The sequence below is a fragment of the Dunckerocampus dactyliophorus genome, chromosome 2, assembly GCF_027744805.1.
Source record: "Dunckerocampus dactyliophorus isolate RoL2022-P2 chromosome 2, RoL_Ddac_1.1, whole genome shotgun sequence".
NCBI lineage: Eukaryota > Metazoa > Chordata > Actinopteri > Syngnathiformes > Syngnathidae > Dunckerocampus > Dunckerocampus dactyliophorus.
Genome location: NC_072820.1, coordinates 48466993 through 48491285, shown reverse-complemented (window position 1 = coordinate 48491285; position 24293 = coordinate 48466993). Strand labels below are relative to the sequence as shown.

The following is a 24293-nucleotide window of genomic DNA, read 5'->3' as shown; positions in this document are numbered from 1 at the left end:
GATATCACACTATTACAGTATATTAATATAATGCCACACTGACATCATGCTATGATATCACATTAAGATGTCATACTGATATCACACTATTACAGTATATTAATATAATGCCACACTGACATCATGCTATGATATCACTTTATGATGTCACATAATGATATCACACTATTACAATACATTAATATAATGCCATACTGACACCATGCTATGATATCACTTTATCATGTCACACTATTACAGTATATTAATGTGTGTCATGGTACGATGTCACATTATGACATCACCTTCTGGTATCACGCTGATAAGACGCTATGAGGTTATGCTATGATATCACAATGTGATGCCATGCCATAATGTCGTGTTATGGTGGTATGCTATGATATCAAACTATGATATGATGCCACCCTATGATAGCACCCCATGATGTCACGCTATGATATGACGCGACGATATCAAACGGATGCCACACTATGATATCACTCAATGATGTCACATTATATCACACATTAAAGTATATTACACTGTAATGCCACACTATGATATCATTCTATGAGATCGCAATATGTTATCACACTATGACGCTACATTATGATGTCACACTGTGATATCACGCTATGATATCAAGTTATGATAGCACACTTTCACGCTATGGTATTACACTATGTCACGCTGATGTCACGCTATGATATCACTTGATGAAATTATCCTGTGATATCACACAATGATGTCAAAGATAACACCTGCCTGTGGATTATGATGCCATGTTATGACATCACCTTATGGCATCATGTTAAATCAAACTCTGATATCACACTATGCGATCACACTTTGGTGTCATGCTATGATATCACACTACGCTGTCATGCTATGGTATGACACGATGATATCACAGATGCCACGCTATGATGTCATGCTATGATATCATGCTGACATCACACTTTCATGCCACATTATGATGTCAAGCTATGATATCACACTATATATCACTATGATGTCACATTGTGATATCAAACTATTACAGTATATTACACTATGATTTCACACTGTGACATCATGCTATAGCACACTATGCCACATTATGATATCATGCTATGACATCACACTGTTATCACACTATGATATCACATTATGATGTCGCATTATATCACACTATTTAAAGCTATGGTATTACACTATGATATCACCCTATGATGTTCTGATTCCAAGCTATGGTATCACTTGATATCATGCTCTGTTATGTCACCCGTTTCATTACACTACGACATCACGCTATGGCACACTATGCCATGCTATCATATCATGGTATTACACTATGCAACACTGAGATGTCACACTATGATACCACACTACGACATTGCCCTATGATATCATGCAATGTCGCCTTATAATATCACAGGCTATATGTGTAATATAGCCTATCATAGTGTATATGATGCCACACTGTAGCATCACGCTACGATATCGCACTATCGTATGACATCATGTTAGGATGTCCAACGCTATCATTGACACTATGATATCACACTATGTTGTAACGCTACAGTATTACACTATGATGCCATACTATGATATCGCACTACGACATCACACTATGATATCATGTTAAGATGGTGCACTATGACGCCATGCAACGATTCACACCCTAATATCACGCTATGATGTGGCGCTACAATAATCCGCTACGATGCCACACCTTGATATCACACTGTGATTTCACGTTTTGATATGATGTTATGATATCACGCTACGATGCCATGTCTCCAGAGAAGAGGTACACAAAATCATCTCTCCTATGAATAACGTGAACGTACGCTTTAATTGGCTGCGAGGCTTCAATTAAGGCCAGCACGCCGCTAATTGGCTCCCTGTCTAATCTGCAGTCTTCACCTTGTGCTCTCGGAGACACAGAGCGAGTGCCGGCCACGCGAGGTCGTCCACGCGCGCTCGCCAACAGGACATTTATCTAAAGCAATCATGATCAACGTGCACGGCCGCAGCGCCGCAGCGGGCGACGTCTTCGCGTGTTAACGTGACGCTATGTCATTCTAATCCGCTCTCCAGATATGTGCTGAATGCATTTATGAAGTGGCATGAAGATGGATCGCCTCCAGGCACACCATCCATCTACATCTCCTTGGTGAGGACGCAGCACGCAGGAGAAGAAGTGGAGAAACGTCCTCATTGTTATTTCAGTCATGCTGCAGCGTGATGGTCAGGTCTTCATTGCGGAAAGCTGATCATTCTTTCAGTGCAAAGCAAACACTTGGACCAGCAAGTCCCCAGACGCTCCTCAAACACTTTGGACCTTCTGCTTCTCGCACTTTTTGATTGGCGCCGTCCTCTGTTACATGATGGCTGCGTTGGCTTTTTCCAAGGCATTTGAATAGCAAGCAGACGTGATGGAGGCCATAAAAACGCAAAGAAGGTGTTCCAGCATTTGCACACCATTGGAAAGGCAAGCAAACACGCAGCAAAGCTCCCTCGTTGTCCAGCGGTGCTCCAAAGCGGTGTTGATGATGCTGCGGCTGCAGGTCACATGACTTCATCTTCAACGCACAGACCTTTCTTTGACTTGATGAGCTTTTGAATGGCTGCCTGCTAAGTAGGCTTGGCTGTCCTTTACAGTACATATCATCCCTTGTGTTGTTATTATTATTATTATTATTATTATTCCAAATCCATACGCTGCTTAAACGCTCGACTCGCTGGTAACGATACCTCATTTCAATGACACTAAATGAGTAGTAACTAGAAATATATTCTATTCATTACATTAATAGCAACTATTATGTTTTTATATTCATTATTGTATTAATAATGGTCATCTATTCATTATACTTACTATAATAATTGCTGATGGTAACAATTTATTGTATATTCATATGATATTAATAGTAACAATTTATTATATTATTCTTAACTATTCATGTATTATTTATTACATTAATTTGTTTCATTATATTAGTAGTCGCTATTAATTTATTATATGAATTATTATATTATTCTTAACTATTCATTATTATTATATTAATTATTATATTAATAGTCACTATTCATTTATTATTAGAGTGACTAATAGTGACTGAATTATTTGATCATATTAATTGGTTATATTAACTAATAACTAATAAGTTATTATATTTATGATTTAGTACTGTAAATACTAACAAATACTCATGGTGTCATAGTTTGAGCTGCTGCTCTGTCGCCACCTTGTGGTTTGTCTTTGTTCGGCAAGTTCTTCAACGGCTTCTGGAGAATCGCCTCTTTGTTAAAGCAGAGAAGTGCGAATTCCATGTTTCCACTGTCATTGTTAGGTTACATCGTGGAGAAGGGCCAGTTAAAAGCTGATCCCGCTAAGATTCAGGCGATGGTCGACTGGCCTTCTCCCACATCAAGGAAGCATCTGCAGAGGTTCCTAGGTTTCGCCAATTTTTATCAGTGTTTCATTCGTGATTACAGCATTAAGGCGGAAACTCTGACGAAGCTTACATCTATTAAGGTTCCTTTCGCTTGGTCTCCAGAAGCCGAATCCGTTTTTGTTAGACTTAAATCTTTGTTTACTTCCGCTCCAGTCCTGGTTCATCCTAACCCCACACTTCAATTTTTTTGTAGAAGTCGATACCTCGGATACAGGAGTGGGGGCCATCCTCTCCCAGCGATCCCCAGTCGACCAGAAGCTCCACCCGTGTGCGTTCTTCTCTCGTCGCCTCACCAGAGCTGAGGGGAACTACGATGTGGGGAATACGGAACTTCTTGCCATCGTTCTTGCGCTGCAGGAGTGGCGCCATTGGCTGGAGGGTGCTGCCCTGCCTTTTGTTGTCGTCACAGACCACAAGAATCTGGCGTACATCCGTACAGCACAAAGACTTAACTCACGCCAAGCACGTTGGCCCTTATTTTTGACAAGGTTTAACTTTTCAATTACTTACAGACCTGGCTTCAAGAATGTGAAACACGATGCCTTGTCCCGAGTTTATGATCCCGTCATGGAGGAGGGACCGCCTGAGACCATCCTGCCTACCACGCAAGTCCTGGGAGGCATCCGCTGGGATATCGAGAAAAGAGTTTTGGACGCTGCTGCGGGGGTGGAACAGCCAGAGGAGTGCCCGCAGGGGAAGCTGTTTGTTCCAACGGAACTAAGATGGGAGGTGCTGAGCTGGGCCCACGCTTCCAAGGTCTCTTGTCATCCTGGGGTCCAGTGCACCAGCTTCATGGTGTCTCAACGCTTTTGGTGGCCATCCCTATCTAAGGATACAAGGGAATTTGTAACAGCCTGCTCTGTCTGTGCCCGAAGCAAGTCATCTCATCAACCACCTTCAGGACTGTTACAACCGCTCCCCACACCCTCCCGCCCTTGGTCACACATATCCTTGGATTTTGTTACCGGATTACCATCTTCACAAGGCAGAACGGTCGTCCTTACAGTTGTCGACAGATTTTCCAAGATGGCCCACTTTATTGCCCTCAAGAAACTACCCTCTATATTCAAGACTGCACGTCTGATGGTCAGGCATGTTTTTCGCATCCATGGCATCCCTAAGGATATGGTCTCTGATCGCGGACCACAGTTTACATCCAAGGTTTGGAAAGCATTCTCTAAAGCTTTGGGAGCTTCTGTCAGTCTTTCCTCAGGTTACCATCCTCAATCGAATGGCCAGACAGAGCGGGCTAATCAAGACCTGGAGACCGCCCTTCGCTGTGTGTGCCATCGCCACCCCACTGCTTGGTCCGTGTTCCTCCCTTGGGTCGAATACGCACATAAATCTCTTCCAAGCTCCGCCACAGGTATCTCACCTTTCAAGGCTATCTATGGCTACCAACCTCCATTGTTCCCTGCACAGGAAGCAAGCGTCTCAGTTCCAGCAGTGCAGGTGCACCTACGTAGAGTTTGACGTATTTGGAGAGAGACAGAGGCCGCACTCAAACGCACGGCTACCCGTAACCAGCAGGTGGCGGATCGGCATCGGATACCAGCTCCGGAATATAAAGTAGGAGACCAGGTATGGCTCTCACCAGGGATCTACCGTTAGCAGGATCCAGTCTGAAGTTGTCTCCCGGGTTCATTGGGCCTTACCCCATCCAGACAATCATTAATCCATCCTCCGTCAAGCTCCAGCTCCCATCATCCATGAGGATCCATCCAGTTTTTCATGTCTCCCGTATCAAGCCAGTGACTTCCAGCAACCTGTGCCCTCCAGTCGAGCCCCCGCCTCCACCACGCATGATCGATGGCTTGCCTGCGTATACTGTGAAGGCTATATTAGATGTTAGAAGAAGGGGTAGAGGGTGGCAGTATCTGGTAGACTGGGAGGGGTACGGTCCTGAGGAACGCTCTTGGGTCGACCGCTCCTGTATCCTTGATCCTACGCTCATTAGTGACTTCCACTCGTCCCATCCTGATAAGCCAGGTAAGCCGCCAGGGGTCGACTTAAATAAGGGGGGAGTACTGTCATAGTTTGAGCTGCTGCTCTGTCGCCACCTTGTGGTTTGTCTTTGCAGTACACCTACCTGCCTAGGGGAGGAGTTTCCTGCCACACCCGTGTTCAATCATCGCTGGACTATTTAACTCTCACATTGTTTGCTTAGTATTGGCCAGATTGTCTTCTGACGTTCAGTTGCCATGCTCTCGCTCTGTTACCTTGCATACCTGGCCAAGTTTAGCTCTTGTGAGTATTTCCAGTTCTAGACCTCCTTGCTTAGCTTTTTGTCTGTTTTATGATCTACACTTCGAGTCTTGTGCCTCGAGTCCTATTCTTGTTATACCTTGTTTTTTGCTCGATTTGCCTAGTCCATGTTTTTGTACCTAGCTCTTGCTTCAGTTTTTGACCACAAGTTTTTCGCTACTTCTGTTTGTACATTTTTGTTATAGTATTTTTCCCGTTGTGCCTTTCTCCTGCCTAGTCTGTGCAGCGCCATTAGTTCCGCCTTTTGCTACCTTAGTTTTTCTGCCTACCTTATTGTGCAGCTTCCTGACTTCTTTGTGTGTATTTTTCCCCGCGGCTGTGCCCGGGTCATGCTTTTGGGACTGCATAGTTCTACCACGACTAAAAGTAATAAAATTACTAAATTGCTACCGGTGTGTTCTCTGCATTTTGGAATCCAATCTTTCGGCTGCAAGCCACCACGTGTCACATGGTATATACATGGTATAAACAATAACAGTAACCATCAGGTTATGATACTAATTAGTTGAATTACTACATTAATAGTGCCTGTTCATTTATTGTATTCATTATCTTAATAGTAACTGCTGTTGTTTGTGGTCGCATATTCATTATAATAATAACTATTCATTTATTAGTTGAATTGCTACAGTCATAGTGACTATTAATTGAATGTATTATTATGTTACAGTAACTAACTATTTATAATTGATTATATTAAAAGTTCATTTATGATTAATACCATATGAATTACTTTAATAATTATAATACAATTACCTTTTCATTTAATATATTATGTTATTATATTAACAGGAGCTTATCATATTAAAATTAACTTAATTTATATCAATTTGTATCGTCATAGTAATGATTAATGTATGGTCGTTATTACACACTAAATGAATAAGATATATCATATATTTATTTATTATATTATTGTTATATAGTAACAGCTAATTTGGCACCGCGGCTGTTATGATACCTGTCCTCAAGCAACCAATCAGCATTCATCGTCCTGCCATTAGTAGGGTGAAAGGTCAGAGGGCAGCCCTCCAGGTCGTTATCATGTAAGATATAATGGATGATATTGATATCCAATCGCTCGTTAAATCATACATGAAGGGCTATGTTGAGGATGTCAAGCCTCCACACTGCCCCCTGGTGGAGCTCCCTACTTTTAGCGCTATTGAGCCCGCAGCGCCGTCTTCCATCACCAAGCATTGATTAACATCACATTTAGGCCTGTGTGACGTGACGAGGACACGAAAGAAGAAGATGAAGAAAAGAGCTGCTGCCAGTCATCCTTTGCCTGAAAAAGCTCCCGCAGAAAACTTGGACTCCAGCAAAAACATCCCACTTTGTTTCAAAAGCAACTCTTCTTGCTTCCAGACGGCTCAAAGAGAATTCCAAAAAGCTGCTGGCAACCGCGGCGTCGCAGCGTTGCCATGGCTACCACGACAAGCAGAGCCAGTGAGTCACAGGATTGTATTTTTCTGCATCCTGCAACATTCAAGAGACAACACAGAACCCTTTTTTCTCCCCTGACGAGCCTCTCGCGTCGCTAAATGAACCTAAGCTATTAAACACATTTGCATAATTATTCTTTTGCATGCCACTCATGGTGGGCACCCAGTTTTGGCCTCTTCCCATTGCAGAAATTAGCATCCTCTGCCTACCAATCAACACACAGCACTGTGTCTAGCTCCGCCCCTTCTATGACCCTCCCACGGTGCTTGGAGGTCGCAATAATTGCATGATTTAGCGATTGTGGAAGCTGCCCTGATAAATTGAGTCAGTTCGTACATTTAAGTTGATGATGTTAAGTTATACTGTTTATATATACTTGATATAGTTTCTAATATAGTGTACTTGTAAGTTGATGTTAAGTTATACTGTTTATATATACTTGATATAGTTTCTAATATAGTATACTTGTAAGTTGATGTTAAGTTATACTGTTTATATATACTTGATATAGTTTCTAATATAGCGTACTTGTAAGGCTCGGGTCCATCCATATGTGGATTGATTTAAGGTGGAACTAATATCGGCTTGTTTGAGGTTTCACTGGGACGTTCGTGATTGGTGCACACGGCTACATCACCGCAACGCGGAGAAAGAGCGGCTGTTTTCAACAAGTTTTCATCCTGAAAATAAGCAAGAGTTGCTGTTGTGAGTTTTGGACGACGCCGTTGTGTTCACATAAATGCAATAACTTTTTGCTCTCTGTCTGTTGTTTACTTGCGGTGTTGTTCTAAGCCAATGTGCTAGCGTTAGCCTGCTAGCACGCCGATATTTGTGGTGTTATGTTATTTGAACAAAAAAGGAACATCTTGGTCGGGTAATTTTACTGAAGTGAGTAAAAGAACCTTCAAACACTTTTTAAAAAAAACAATTTTTATAAACGACAGCGGGCTGTTTGGCGCCACGTGGCCTATAGGTGGCACCGTCTGTAGCCGAGCCTGGATGCAGCAACCGGACGCCTGTCCCCTTAAATCACAGCCGATACGTGAGCGTCTAAATGAAGCGCTCCATTGTTGGCGCGTATCGATCACGCCGGAAGATCCATGAGGCCTAATGTGATTCCATTAAGATACAGTGTGACTAAGCTTTTCTGAACAAAGACTCGGTGCTGCAATGCAAACCAGCCATCCTGACATCCTTCCATGCCAGAAGATCATAGCACTTTAGCACTTACTGAGTCCAGTTCAGTCAATGCAATGCTGCTCACAGCCACCAGGGGGCATTTAATTGCGGGCCCGCCCCCCTTAGCGGCGTGACGTACCGTACTCGATGTCGTAGAACACGATGAACTTCTGCCAGCGCAGCTCGTCCACCAGCGTCAGCATGACCTCGTTGAGACGGACGGGCGGTCGTGCGGCCAGCGTGTACCCGCGGCCCCCGGGCGTCGGGTTGAGCTGGCATGCGGTCCGCGGCGAGCCCCCGCTGTTCCTCTGGATGTACAGGTGGGGAATGTGCATGGCGTCCGTCAGCGACTGCAGCGCGCTGGCCGAGGCGCAGCCCGTCGATGTCACCAGCGCCAAGATGCCCTGGTTCATCAGCTCGCAGGCTTGGGGGGAGGGGGGGCACACAAAGATTGAATAGTTAGAAAAAATAACAATGTAACAATGAACAAGGTCAAGATGAAGGTCAGATTTTAGATGTGCTCCTTGAAAAACATTCCTGGAACTCACGACTGTCGACATTCGCTTTTGGAAATACGGGACATTTTCTGCAAAATGAGGGCAAGTTTCCGTAATGAAACTTGTCCGGAAAATAAGGGAAAGTCTGGTCTCTCTGCCACAATTCCCACCAGTACCCACAGTTACTGTAGTTATTTCACCATTTTCTGCAAAATGACGGAAATTGTCAGGAAAAAAAGGGAACTTTTCCAGAAAATAAGGGAATGTAAGGGTCATTTTTTAGAAAATAACAGAAAATTACAAAAAACAAGGGAACTTTTCCAGAAAATAAGGGAAATTGTCTGGAAAATAAGGAAAATTTGGGTCTATGAGGGAGGGAACACAAGGGAAAATTTCCAGAAAACAACAGAAAATGACAAAAAAATAAGAAAACTTTTCTGAAAATTTTGGGAAAATCCCCCCCCCAAAATGAGGGAACATAAACAAAATTTTCCATAAGACAAGGGAACTTGTCTGGAAAATAGAATTTCCACCAATAACCACATGACTGCCTGCTGTGGTGCAAGCATGTTCTTTCACTGGAATTTTCTGGAAAAGCAAAGAAATTTTCTGGAAAATAAGTTTTTCAGAAAATAAGGAGAAATTTTTTTTTTAAGTGAACTTTTCCAGAAAAAAACAAAACATTTCTGTAAATTGGTGGAAAATACCGAAAGTTTTGGTCTATGAGGGAAGATGAGGGAAATTTAAAAAAAAAAAAAAAAAAGAGAAAATGGCAAAAAAAATAAGAAAACTTTTCTGAAAAATTTGGGAAAATCAGGGAAGTTTCCCCAAAAAATGAGGTAAAAAAGGGTACATTTCTGGGAAAATGATGGAAAATACAGGAAAAAGTCCGTAATATAAGGAAAATTGTCCAGAAAATAAGGAAACCTGTCTAGAGAATAAGGGAAATTCTGGTCTTTCCGCCAGGATTTCCACCAGTGCCCACATGACTGCCTGCTGTGTTGCAACAGAGTTATTTCACTGGAATTTTCTGGAAAATAACCAACATTTTCTGGAAAATAACTAACATTTTCTGGAAAATAAGGACATTTTTCTGGAATATAAGGAAACATTTTCAGACAGTAAGGGGACTTTTCCAAAATAAGGGAACATGAGGTAACACAAGGGAAATTTTCCAAAAAATAAGGGAAAGTGATGACAAATAAAACTTCTGGAAAATTAAGGATAATCAGGGAACTTCCCCAAAAAATGAGGGAAAAAAGGGAATGTTTCTGGAAAATGAGGGAAAATAAGGGAACATATCTAAAATGAGAAAGAAAAGCGAGCCTTTCTGAAAAATAAGAACATTTCCAGAAAAGAAGGGACGTTCTGCTCTTTCTGCCAGAAGTTCCACCAGTACCCACTTGACTGGCTATTGTGGTGCAATCGTGTCATTTTACTGCCGTGCATTTATTTTGAAGGCCTGACTTTGCCGGCTACAGGATGTGTTGGGCCGATGTTGCCTGAGTGTTGCCGAGCGGAGCGGACCGGAAGCGGTGCCGCTCCTGGAATGGTGGAAATGCTTCTCTTTCTTTTCCTTTTCTCTTTGCTTGCTGTGGATTCAGATCCAAAGCACATTCTGATGCATCTGCGTGTGTGTGTTGGCTCTCAAATACATTCTCTGCTCAAATCCGTTTTGCTGTTAATCCTCACACCCTCCCCACTCAACCCCCCCAGGCCCAGGCCGCCCACCGCCTCTATCCCGCCTCCATCTTCCTGGTAGAATTAAGACGGCCTATGATGGCGTGATGGGAGATGAGATTCTGAGGTGGGTCACTGAGGTGGTGCGGCGGGGGTAGTGTAAATAATCAAGGGTTGGGGGTGATGGCGGAACAAAACACAGGGATTAGCGAGGCGAGGTGAGGCTTTGTCGAATGGCGACAAAGCAGGAAGTGGATTGTTGAAATCCTCCATGTTGGATGAAAATGAGCTTTGTCATCATTGATCTTGCGGCTGCTCTGCATGGTGTGTTAGCGCCCTAGCATGGCCGCCTTTTGGCTTTAAAGGCTTCCTGGCTTGTTACATCCTGGCATTACACACACACACACACACACACACACACACACACACACACACACACACACACTTTCCGCCCTCAGAGCTCATTTTTCACCTCAGGCCAACGGGGTCCTAATCTCTCTCGTGCTTAATTATACTATCTATCTCCTCGCTGTGTCGCGCCATTAGCCGGAACACGCTGCGCCGTCACCGCCGCCGCACGCTCACGCGGCCCCCGCACACCTCAGCGCACACGCCATCCTCCTCGCCACGCTGTGAGCAGGCCGCCTCCCTCAGTCAAGAGATGCGATGCTGCGGGACGCCGTCACGGCCGCGTGTGTTTTTTTAAAACCACAACAATGAAGGACAATTCTTCTTTGCACTTAGCAGAGCGGAAAGCAACGCAGGAACACCTCCCGAGCAACACCACCAAACAAAGTGGCTAACGATCTTCTGCCTGGTTGTGATTGGCTGGGGGCAAAACGAGCTATTAAATGATAAAACGCGTGCGATCAGACGTATTGATCAAGTGTGGCGAGGAGTTCAACAACTCCAACGAGTTTTTAACGCCTGCCTGCTTTCATCACCGCCGTTATCATGGCGACACTAACACTTCATGCTTTTAATTTGACATCCTTACACAGCACCTCGCTTCACGCCTGATCACATGACCATGACGGCCAATCATCTTCTACCAGCAGGTGAGGCTTTGTGCCAAACATCCCTCACTAACCAGGATGAATGAGCGTTGCCGTGACAACAGCAGCAGCACGCTTCAAAGCAACCCCCCCGCCCCAGCTTCCTGTCAGCCTTCTACAGCAGGTGGGTTCAAAGGTCAGCGCCCCATCCCAGGAAGAACGCAGCGAGAAATGAATGAAGATGCTCCTCTTCCTCTGTGATGAAGATGAGCAGCCAAGGTGAGGAGGCTGAGGAAGAGGAGTCAGAATGAAGGTGAGGAAGAGGAGTCAGGATGAAGATGGTGAAAGTGAGGAAGAGGAGAAGAAGGTGAGGAAGACGAGGAGGTATTGATGAAGAGGAGCGTGGAAGACGGTGAGGAAGAGGAGTCGTCATGGAGACGGCTGGTGAGGTGAGAGCAGGAGGTAAAGATGAGAGGAGGAAGATGTTGATGAGGAAGAGGAGCATGGTGATGAAGGTGGCGAGCACGTCTCTGGGGATTCCCCGCCTTGAAAGGAGGCGTCGCTCGTGGCCGCCGCTCGCCATCTTTTATTAATGGGCGGAGCCTGAGAGCTGGAAGAGTGGCATCAAAGTGTTTGATGTCCCCAGGGAGCAGCGAACGAGCGAGCGAGAGAGCCGGGCCACACCGACCCATCTCGCAGGCGCGACACAAAAGGTGCTCGCTGCAACGCAAGCGCGCGCATGACGCAACAATGGCCGCCGCTTTAAGGCCCAAATGTTCCCTTTCAACTTTGCATCACTCACTTTGGTTCTGATCCGCTTCTCGTCACGTCGCACATCATCCCATCATCCCTAGCTCTCCGTCTTGTTTACACTCACTGCACCCGACACACCACAATAGAACCCAATAAAACCCAATAAAACCCGACACCACCCAATAGAACCCAAAAACCCAATAGAACCCAATAAAACCTGACACAACCCAATAGAATCTGACACAACCCAATAGAACTCAATAAAACCTGACAGAACCCAATAAAACCCGACACAACCCAATAGAACCCAATAAATCAAATAGAACCCAATAAAACCCGACACAACCCAATAGAATCTGACACAACCCAATAGAACTCGACACAACCCAATAGAACCCAATAACCCCAAGAGAACCCAATAAACCCAATAGAACCTGGCACAACCCAACAGAACCCAATATAACCCAACAGAACCCAATAAACCCAATAAAACCTGACACAACCCAATAGAACCCAATAAACCCAATAGAATCTGACACAACCCAATAGAACCTGACACAAGCCAATAGAACCCAATAAAACCTGACACAAGCCAATAGAACTTGACACAACCCAATAGAACTCGACACAACCCAATAGAACCCAACAGAATCTGACAACCCAATAGAACCCTACACTTTCATCCACATGATGACATCAGCACTAGGAAATATGTGCAGCAACACAACACACACTGTGTGTACTAGTGTGTGTGTCACCTGCACACACTCGTACACACTGCAAGGCATGGGAAGGACAAACACGCGTGCACGCGCACACACACACACACACACGCGTGTGCGCACGGACGACACACGTGCTCTGGCAGCTGTAATAAATCGTGGCTGAGTCATTTTTTCTTGTTTTGCTCAGCGGGTGGAATCGATATTTCCATATTTCCATCTCAGTGTGGAAGAAGATCAACCGTCAGGAAGTTTACTCAACCTTTACCAGCCAACAAACACGCGCACACGCACACTCATGAAGCCCCCCTGTGGAGTCTTTACGAGCCCCATAAGAACATCCATCATCCCCCACCCTGCTGTCTATTACCCCCATTGACCCCGCCCCCACCTGGAACCTTTCATAGGACTCGTCAGTGTTTGATTTCCTCTGCGATCATAAAGAAGTCGTCTCCATCTTTCTGTCGTCTCCTTTCATCCCCTGCCAGCACTTTTTCAAACTTGAACCCCCCCCTCACCCCCCCATCGTATAAGTCAACCTCTGACCTCTATTCTCTCACCCGTCTTTACAGGGTTGAAAGTTCAGGTGGTCCAGTCATCGCCATCATCAGGACACGATGTCACCAATCAATCACATCTTCAATCGTCAGCACTAGTATTATTAGTAGTATTAGTAGTATTAGTAGTATTAGTAGTAGTAGTAGTAGTAGTAGTAGTATCATCATCAGTATTAGGATGATTAGTATTATTATTATTGGAAACAACAAAGACGAAAAAGGACTTATTTCCTCTGTGGTGTTGTCACCTTGAAGTGACCTTGTCATGTAGTTATTTTTTCATTTCACGCTTCTCAACTTCCCAATTTCATCTTTTTGATTTCCTTTTTCCTTCCGTCCTTCCTCACCTTTTCTTCCGTTACTCAGGTGACACAAGTTCAAACAATTACTCTGCTTTTTCCCGTAACCTCCTACACCCTGCAAGACGCAAGCACAACTAGTAGAAATAAAAGTACGAGTAAAAGTAGAAGTAATTCAAGTACGAGTAAAAGTAGAAGTAAAAAACAGACAAAGACGAAGAAGTAAAAGTCAAGTCAACAGTAAAAGCAAAAATAAGGCAGAAGTAAAAGTAACAGAAGAAGTAGAAACAGTAAAAGTAAAGGTACAAGTAAAAGTAGAAGTAAAATTAGACGGAAAGGTAGAAGTAAAAAAAAGAAGAAGTAAAAGTAAACAGACATTGTAGAAGTAGATGTAACAGTAATAGTAAAAGTATGTACAAGTCGATGTACTGTAGAAGTAACACTCAAAGTAGAAGTAATAGTAAAAGGAAATGTACAGGTGCAAGTAGATGTACAAGTACAATTAGACAGAAAAGTAGAAGTAAAAAAAGACCAAGAGGAAGAAGTGAAAGTAAAGGTAAAAATAAATAAATAAAGTAAAGGTCAAAGTAGAAGTAGAAATAAACAGAAGCAGTCAAAGAATTAGAAGTTAGAGTCGATGGAAAAGTAACAGTAAAAGTAAATGTACAGCTACCAGGACAAGGAGCTGTAGAAGTAAAACTACAAGTACAAGTACAAGTAGTAGTAAACGTAGCAGTAAAAAAGTAAACACAGTTGTAGTAGAAGTAAAAGAATAGGAAAAGTAAAAGTAAATGTAAAAGTACAAGTAAAAATAGCTGTAGAAGTAAAACTAAAAGTACAAGTACAAGTAGTAGTAAACGTAGCAGTAAAAAAGTAAACACAGTTGTAGTAGAAGTAAAAGAATAGGAAAAGTAAAAGTAAATGTAAAAGTACAAGTAAAAATAGCTGTAGAAGTAAAACTAAAAGTACAAGTACAAGTACAAGTAGTAGTAAACGTAGCAGTAAAAAAGTAAACACAGTTGTAGTAGAAGTAAAAGAATAGGAAAAGTAAATGTAAAAGTACAAGTAAAAATAGCTGTAGAAGTAAAACTAAAAGTAGCAGTAAAAGCAGAAGTAAAAGTTAAAGTAGAAGTAAAGATCAAAGTACAAGTACAAGTACGCACAGAAGTAGTAGAAAAAAGAGAATTTAGAGTAGAAGTAAAAGTAATAGTAAAAGTAAATGCACAGCTACAAGTACAAGTAGATGTAGAAGTAAAACTAAAAGTTCAAAGTAAAAGTAGAAGTCATGAAAGACGCAGATGAAGACAAAGATGTAAAAGTAAAGGTAAGGGTGAAGGTCAAAGGTCAAGCACAAGTGCAAGTAGAAGTCAAAGTAAACATTTTGTAGCTATGGATGCTACCATGTTACCACGGTAACCAACAAAGCACGTCCATCAGTCCAGCAAGTCATCTTGTTCTTGGTGGAAGTTCTCATCATAAGCATCATTCCGGTGGACGCCACATGGGGTCACATGGGGTCACATGAGAACATCATCCTGCTGACAAAGATCCCAAAAGAGGGAAACCATGACTCAGCATTATGTAACACCTTAGTGAGAGGTTTCCAGTGTGTACAGAATCGGGTCAGGAAGGAGTGCTGGGCCCGCTCACCATGAAATGTGTTTAGATGTGCTTGGTTTACCTCGGCGAGGGGCGAGGGGCGGAGGGGGAGAAGGTGACGAGGTAAAGGAAGCACACCAGCAGGAGGAGAGTCAGAATCCGTCTGGACCGGCGCTTCTACTCAACCCCATAAATCAACATACCTGCCGGGCCCCCCGACCAGGCCCCCACCCGGGCCAGCATCTGTCCTCAGATGACCCGCCTATGAAGGCTCATCAAAACCGAGATGGGCCTCCAGCCTCGATGTCTGATTGGCAGAGGGAAGGGCGCCCCCAGGACCACGGGACCCCATCGGACCTCACTGGGGCCACAGGCCCCCCCCCAGCAATGTGACACATTAGTGATGACGTGCAAACAAGCGTGCACGTGCTGGACGAGCACAACCTTGGGTATCCTTTACACATGAAGCCCTCCAGGATCCGTTATGCTGCCCTGCAGAGGACATCGAGCTGCTCTTCCGTCACGCGTGTGGAGGTTTGTGTCCAAAGTGAGACATCACTAATGAATCAGGAGAAGATCTTTGACGGTGTCCTCTTAGGTGACATCAACACCACCTCCCTCACGTGTTGGAAAAGGGACTTTTCTGTCTTACTTCCGTGCCTTCACTTTCTACTTTTCTCCATTCCGACCATTTAGCTAATGCTTCTCTCGAGGCTATGAGCATCCAATCACGCTCCAGTTCCAGTCAGAACCTTTCAGGCGTGTCCCCGGGACCACCCTGAAGACGAGCTCTCAGAGATCTCCCGCTGTAAGAGGAGACCAGACGGAGCTCGGAGACTTCAGCCTGAACATTAAACCGGTGGAATATATCCAGTTTTAGGCTTCAGGTGAGCTGGACTGAGACGTCCCTCCTGATGGGAGCCGCAGACACACGGTCCTGCTGGTGCCAGGTCGTGAAATCTTCATCACGCACTCAAGTGGAGCAGAAGTGATGGGAATGATTATTTCATCCTGAGGATGGATTATTCAAGGATTAGTCAGCCATTTTCTGGAAATGCACATAAACCAGCACTTCTCAACTTGGACTGAATGCTTTACATCGTTTGCCTGATGTTTGGCCGGCAAAAGAAAACTTTGGTGGCTTAGAAAGTCCAATTAACCAGGAGCAAACTTGCAAACTCCATGCAGACATGCCCGGACAGGCGAACCCTCGGCCCCCTGCGTGTGCAGCCAGTGCGAACAACTCGGCCAAGTATTGAAGGATTATGAAGAACGTTGAGTGTGTAAAAATAGGATCAACTGAGCCCGGACAAGCTAATGGTTTTAATGAGAACTTCTTCACACACACACGAGGTGACATGATCTTCAATGGCGTCCTAATTAAAGCTGACCCTCACCACTTTCCTGGCTTCACTCTATCACGGTTTTTTAAAAAGTATTAGAACTAATAAATCATGCTGCTTTGTGGTTGAATACGGCTTATTATTAGTCCAAAAATATGCACTTTTAAGCAGAATTTGTGAGTCAAATTAAGCATAAAAATGACTAAATGAAGTAAAATACAAATGTAAGGCTTTCAGAAGACGCATTCAAAGACGTTGCGATGGTATGTAGTATTCTACACTGGTCACTAGGTGTCAGTAATGTTACATTGATGAGAGAATAGCCACCGCAGGACAGAAGAGGAACAAGGAACTCCCAATGCAAACATCTGTTAGTCTGTGTCTTATTTTCTCTTATGTCTACTATATTGGGTAATAGGAGTGTAAAGGTGACTATAGTTATTTCATGTCTAGAGGGCTCTAATAATGTTAAAAAACATATTTAGAAGGTTGTAAAAAGGTTTTCTATGCTCTAACTACAAAAATATTTCATTTATAAATAAGGAATCCTACTTTACACAAATTCTCTTATCGCGGTCTGGTCTGGAACCAATTAACATAAGGCGTAATGCAGAGGATGCATTCAAAGACGTTGTGATGACATGTAGTACTCTCCACTGGTCACTAGATGGCAGTAATGTTTACATTGTTGAGACAATACGATACAAAACAGGAACAAGGAACTAACTCACATGCTTATGTCTTATTTTCTCTTATTTTGTCTACTATTATGGGTAATACAAGTGTAAAGGTGACTATAGGAGTGTTATTTCATGTCTAGAAGGCTCTAATAATGTTAAAAATCATATTTAGAAGGTTAGAACAATAACAATGACATGACAATGACATGACAATAAAACTCTCTTGAATCTTGAGTCTCTTGAGAAGGTTGTGAATAGGTTTTCTATGCTCTAACTACAAAAATATTCAATTTATTAAAAAGTAAGCCTACTTCGTGGAAATTCTCTTATCACAGTCAAGTCTGGAAGAAATTATCCGCAATAAACGAGGGATTCATCTTTGTGCTCCTCATTACAGAAGATCCCTGCTATTCGCTGCAATTACCTGAAAATAGCAAATAAACGCTAAATTGAGACAGACACAAAATAGATTTTTGACACTCATTCAATCCCAGCCGTTTTTCAAACGACAACCCCTTCAAGTAGCGGCCATTTTGGACCATTTTGACTGATCTTTCAAGGCACACAGAATATTGTGTTCTATGGCTATATAAACATGGAACCTACCAAAAGAAACAGACTAGCATCCTTCATCAAAAAGAAAAAAGAAGTGTGTTTCTACACCTTTTTCCGTTCTTTAGCAATCAGCAGTAAAACATCGGTAAGTTTCAGGAAAATATCAGTTCCTGACTAGAAAAGGGAAAGAAACGGCTTCTATACATTTCAAGCATAACTTTCACTTTGACACGTTTTGCATATTTTGTGACAGCTCAAATATCTAAACAACGATACCACAACATAAACAACACAAAGAAAACAAACAACACCATGAACTCTTTACACTTTTCACATTTGGAACTGAAGTATGTGTGTGCACGTGTGCGTGTGTGTGTGTGTGCATGTGCATGCGTTTCCATTTCCCTACAATGCGTAACCTTCTGCACGCTACACTCCTCCACACTCACTTCCTGCTTCCTGTCATGTCATGTGTGATTTTTCCCTTCACACGATCCCTGCCGAGCTCTTATCAAATGCGCTTCTGCCACCTTGTGGCCGTTTTTATGGCTTAAAAGTGCTCTGAAGTGAAAAGCATTAGTGGAGAGTTGCGTCATCACCTCTTTTTGCCTCTCAGACCCGTTTTTGTTACTGAATGAGTTATGGTGGATGACGCTGCTGCATCAAGGCGCCATCGTACGCTCTCTCCTCCGCCTAAAAAACCCTCCCGCTAGCTTGATGTGGACCTTTTCCTCCGATTTCGGATCAGCCAAATAAAATAAAATAGAGCGGTGCTAAAACCTCTCAGTCCTTTCATGTCACATGACCTGAAGAGCAGACATGCCGTTAGAAGCATCTTTGTGACCTGCGGGGCGGTGTGAGCCTTCAACAGCAAAAGGCTGACTGAGCGCGTGTGTGTGTGTGTGTGTGTGCACTTGTGTGTCTGTCACATGGCGTGTGTGTCAGGCCGGCGGTGTCGCGGCGTGACAGCCCGTTGTTTGAGGCCCTGCGAGCCGTGCATGAGACAAGTGTCCATCAAGCCTTCGTCTGGACACTTTAGTGCGCTATCCTTGTCGTTGCGTGCGTGCGTGTGTGTGTGTTTGTGTGTGTATGTGTGATAACACGACCCAAACAACCTGGAGCAGCCTGACAGCACAACCAGGAAGTCTTTCAGCACAAGAACGGTCTCAAAAAAAAAATCACTGCTGCCTTCAGCAGAATGAGGAAGAAGAAGCTGATGTTTGGATTTTCTCCAATTTTTTTTGCCAACGTCACCACATGACATCACTGTGATGACAAGGCACGCCCACGTGTGTCAGAGGTCTGCGTGCGTGCGTGTGTGTTGGCGTGATGGATGAGTGTGTGTGTTGGCAGCGAGCCATTAGCCTCGGTGTGACGGCCATTAAGACTCATACTGACACACACTTCCTCAGAGGCGGGAATTCTATTGGCGTCCCATTGGTGATTTTTTTTTTTTCCCCCTCTGCCAGGCTGCTGAGCTGCAGGCGAGCCAGCGTTCATCTTCATCAATGAACATACACCTGGTGGTCAGACGGGTGGATGATGATGGTTTGCAGCTGTGAGAGTCATCATCATCACCATCATGGCGTCCATCTTTGTTATTGATGACAACAGGAAGTCAACACAGTTTGGGTCCGTCGTCTCCCTTCCTCCTCTTCCCCTTGTCTTTATTCCATTTCTGAGGCGATGAACGTACACATGGAAACGCCATACGCACATCAAGCGCATACAAATGCAGAACTTAAGCGAGCCCGACGAGGCGCTCGCCCGCGTACCTGCCCGCGGCAAGAACACGGAATTAAATAAAATATGTGGCGAGATGCATGCATTGTCATGTGTCAATGTTGTGGTTAATCTTTGAAATATGAGCGAGAAACCAACACGCTGATTGCTGCAGCACCAGTGGCGGACCATGCACACGTGTGAGAGGACGAGTGTCCCTGGGAGGACACGGTGCAGGCAAAGACCTCTACAAGCCAAACATCAATATCTACAAGTCAAATGGTTTAAAAAAAAAAAAAAAAAAAAAAAGCTGCGATGGAATTTTAAAGGAAGGCCCAGAAAGCAGAGACGTTCCTAACGAGGCGGAACCAAAGGCCAGAGGAAATGCGGGGAGATGGGGAGGACATGGGTGACTGGTCCACTTCCCTATTAACCTTGTAAAGCATCCGCTCGGCACCACTTACACCGTTTATGTAGCACACGCACGCAGGCATGCACGGGACAATATTCCATCCATCTATATTCTACAGCACTAATACCTCACACCCCAAACTACATACTAATACAGTAATCCCTCGTTGATCATGGTTAATTGGTTCCAGACCCGACTGTGATAGTGCTAAATGAATATGTTTTTGTAGTTAGAGCATAGAAAACCTGTTTACAAACTTCTAAAAACGTTTTTAATATTATTAGAGCCCTCTAGACATGAAATAACACCCCCATAGTCACCTTTACACTTCCATTACCCAATATAGTAGACGTCATGTCAAACAAAAAAAGACCTATAAAACATAGAAAACCAGTTTAATGCCTTCTAAATACAGTTTGTAACAATATTAGAGCGCCATAGACATGAAATAACACCCCTATAGTCACCTTGACACTCCTATTACCTAATACAGTAGACACAATGAGAAAATAAGACATAGAAAACCTGTTTACGACCTTCTAAATAAATATTTTAACATTCTTAAAGCCCTCTAGAAATGAAATAACACTCCTATAGTCACCTTTACACTCCAATTACCCAATACAGTAGTCGTAATAAGAAAAACTAAACTATCTATAAGACATAGAAATCCTGTTTACAGCCTTCGAAATACAGTTTGTAACATTATTAGTGCGCCCTAGACAAGAAATAACACTCCTATAGTCACCTTTACACTCCTTTTATCCAATATAGGAGACACAATAAGAGAAATAAGACATATAGGACATGGAAAGCCTTTTGACGACCTTCTAAATCCGGTGTTAACATTATTAGAGCCCTCTAGACAAGAAATAATTGTCATGTCCTGTGGTATTGCTTTGCTGCCGCCTATCTGCCTAAGCATGACTGAAGCATTCCCTCGTTGCCAGATCGTACCTCGGACTCCAACCGCTCTCCGCTCTGTCCGGCCTTGTGGTGTAGTGCATGCTAAGCTTATCCTATTCCTGCTCTGCATTCCAGGAGCACCTTGTGTTTGTGCCTCGTGCATCCATTGCCCTGTCTGGCATTTTCCAGCAGCGTTTTGTATTATTAGTATTACTTTTTTTTCTGTCAGCTTTTTTCCCTGGCAGTGATTTTGCGTTCAGTATTTTTGTGCTACCTGTTTTGTTTGTGCTTTACCTGTGGACTCTTTTTGTATTTTTGTCACTATTTGTATTTTTCCTTCCTATGGAGGACACCCTTTGGTATTAGATCATTTTTACACCAAACTTTATCCACTCTGCGTTGGGATCCAAACTCTGTCGTGCGCTAAGCATAACCATAAACAAGAAAAAATAAAACAAAGAAGACATAGAAAACCTGTTAACCTTCTAAATACGGTTTTTAACATTGTTAGAACTCTCTAGACATGAAATAACACCCCATAGTCACCTTTACACTCTTATTACCCAATATAGTAGACATAATAAGAGAAAATAAGACATATTAGGCATAGAAAACCTTTTTACAACCTTCTTTAAATGGTTTTTAATATTATTAGAGCCCACTAGACATGAAATAACACCCCTATAGTCATCTTTACACTTCCATTACCCAATATAGTAGACATAATAAGACAAAAGAAGACATTTAAGACATACAAAGACTAATGCTCGTGTGTGTTGCTGTAATGTGTTCCAATCCTAGGGGACAGGAAGTGAAGTTGGGGGCTCAGTGTTGAATTTTAGTTTGCCGTGGGCTATGATTTTGTGTTCCAGATCCAATGTGGTGATAGTGATAAATGAATATTTTTGTAGTTAGAGCATAGAAAACCTGTTTATGACATTCTAAATAAGTTTTTTAACATTACTATAGCCCTCTAAGCGGGAAGTATGACCCCTATAGTCATAATAAGAGAAATTAAGACATATAAGACATGAAAAACCTGTTTATAACCTTCTAAATAATTTTTTTAACATTATTAGAGCCCTCTAGACATGAAATAACACACTATAGTCACCTTTAGACTCTTACTAAACAATATAGTAGACACAAGAGAAAATAAGACATAGGACACTGAAAATCAATTTACAAAATTCTAAATATGTTTTTTAACATCAGAGCCCTCCAAACATGAAACAACATTGCTATCATCACCTTTATGCTCCTATTACCCAATATAGTAGAAACAATGAGAAAATGAGACATATAGGACATAGAAAACCTGTTGATGACCTTCTAAATATGATTTTTAACATTATTAGAGCCCTTTACACATGAAATAACACCCATATAGTCACCTTTACACTCCTATTACCCAATATAGTAGACAAAATGAGAGAAAATAAGACATTAAAGACGTAAAAAGGATGTGTGTGTGTTACTGTAAATGTGTTCGGCTGCTATGGCCACAACAGTAGCCCGTGTTAGGGATGTTTGAGAAAATGTGTGTGAGAAAATTCAAACCTGCAATAAAAGCCTGTCGTTCCTGCGATCAACTGGCACTTGTGTGTCTCCCCCAACATTACAGTAACATTACTGACAGCCAGTGTAGAATACTACATATATCACAACGTCTTTGAATGCGTCTTCCGAAGGCCTTATATTTGGATTTTGCTTCATTTAGCCATTTTTAAAGCTTGAAAGCTTGAAAATGCTTCATTTAGGGCAAAGAATACATACCATTTGCTTAAATATCCACATTTTTGACAAATAACGGGCTACGTTCAACCACAAAACAGCATGATTCATGAATTGATATATTTGTGAAAAAACTTGATTATAGGGTGAAGTGCGAGGAGTTGCCGCACACACGTACATGCCCACCAGAATGTGACCGCAATAACACCAAATTCACACCTGAGATCAGGTGACACTGGAGGGAAAATGGCTCATTGGGCCCCATTTGGACATACTCACTTAGGGGTGTACTCACTTCTGTTGACGTTAATGGTGGTGCTGGGTTATTTTGAGGGCACAGTAAGTGCACGCTGTTATACAAGCTGTGCACACACCATAATACACTCAGCCACACACACAGTGACACATGAAGGGCGGGGGCGTGGGGGGTAGACAGTAAGTAAATATTAAGAGACTCCCGGAGGTGATAAAGACGGAGGCGTCACCCTTAAAGACAATCGATCAATCGTCAGAGCGGCCATTAAACACAACACTGTGTCGCTAGGAGGGCGTGTTTGTTTTGCGTACCTCACCGACCGAATACAACCTTTTCTCTTTGTGCCCCGACGACAACTCCTGGTTGGCTAATTGCTGTGACAGCTAACGAGCGCCCTCAGCTTTACTAAACAGCACAATGTGGGTCGGCTAATGAGCCGCCGACCCACAATCCTCTCAGGCGCCATGACACTGAATTCTGATCAATGTGCGCGCGCGCACACACACACACACACACACACACACACACACACACACACACACACACAGATAAAGTAACCAGGGGCAGTGGGATATAAGCTTGGCTCTATTTGAACCTCTCAGCTGTCAATCATCACCTCTTAACACACACATGACCACCAAGGTCAAATGCTGGCTGTCTCTCACACACACACACACACACACACACACACACACACACACACACACAGTCACATACACTGGGAATTGTGGACAAACATTGACACACACACACACACACACACACACCCCTGCCTGTCGTTTGGCTTCAATCCCATCATGCTGTAAGCTGCAATGCAATCATGGAGGGTCGGAGGGCACGTAGGTGAGAGGGGAGGGGGCGGCGGTTTGAAAAAAATGATCATCTGACCTGAACCTGTGCGCGTTTGTGCGTGCGCGTGTGTGCGGCTGCAAACATCACACAAGTGTGACATGCATGGGGGCTTGCATGACCATACTGTATATACACAAAACTACAAACAATAAAAAGACGTTGCTGAGATTCTCTCCCCTCTCATCCTCTCGCCCTCTCATCAGCACCCAACGGGTGTCACGGCGGCATGGTGTGCGTGTGACCGATGAGCATAAAATGTTATTTCTGCTGTGATATCACACGGCAGCAGGTGGACGACAGGACGCTTCTGTGTGTGTCTTGAATTGAAAAAGCTTTATTGGCAAGAGTGGCAGCCATAAAAGACAACAATGACAGGCTGACGTGATTAAAGTCTTCCAAAGGCCACCGCCCGCGCCGCA

General features: G+C 43.3%; 1 protein-coding gene across 4 annotated transcripts in view; it reads right to left on the bottom strand.

The window, feature by feature from the left end:
• Positions 1-24293, bottom strand: part of grid1b (glutamate receptor, ionotropic, delta 1b) — a 163343-nt gene that overhangs the window by 62856 nt on the left and 76194 nt on the right. For all 4 annotated transcript variants that reach the window (XM_054769135.1, XM_054769136.1, XM_054769138.1 and 1 more), the window contains exon 3: positions 8452-8736. In XM_054769135.1, the coding sequence (XP_054625110.1) occupies positions 8452-8736 (285 nt within the window). The remainder of the gene's footprint in view (positions 1-8451; positions 8737-24293) is intronic.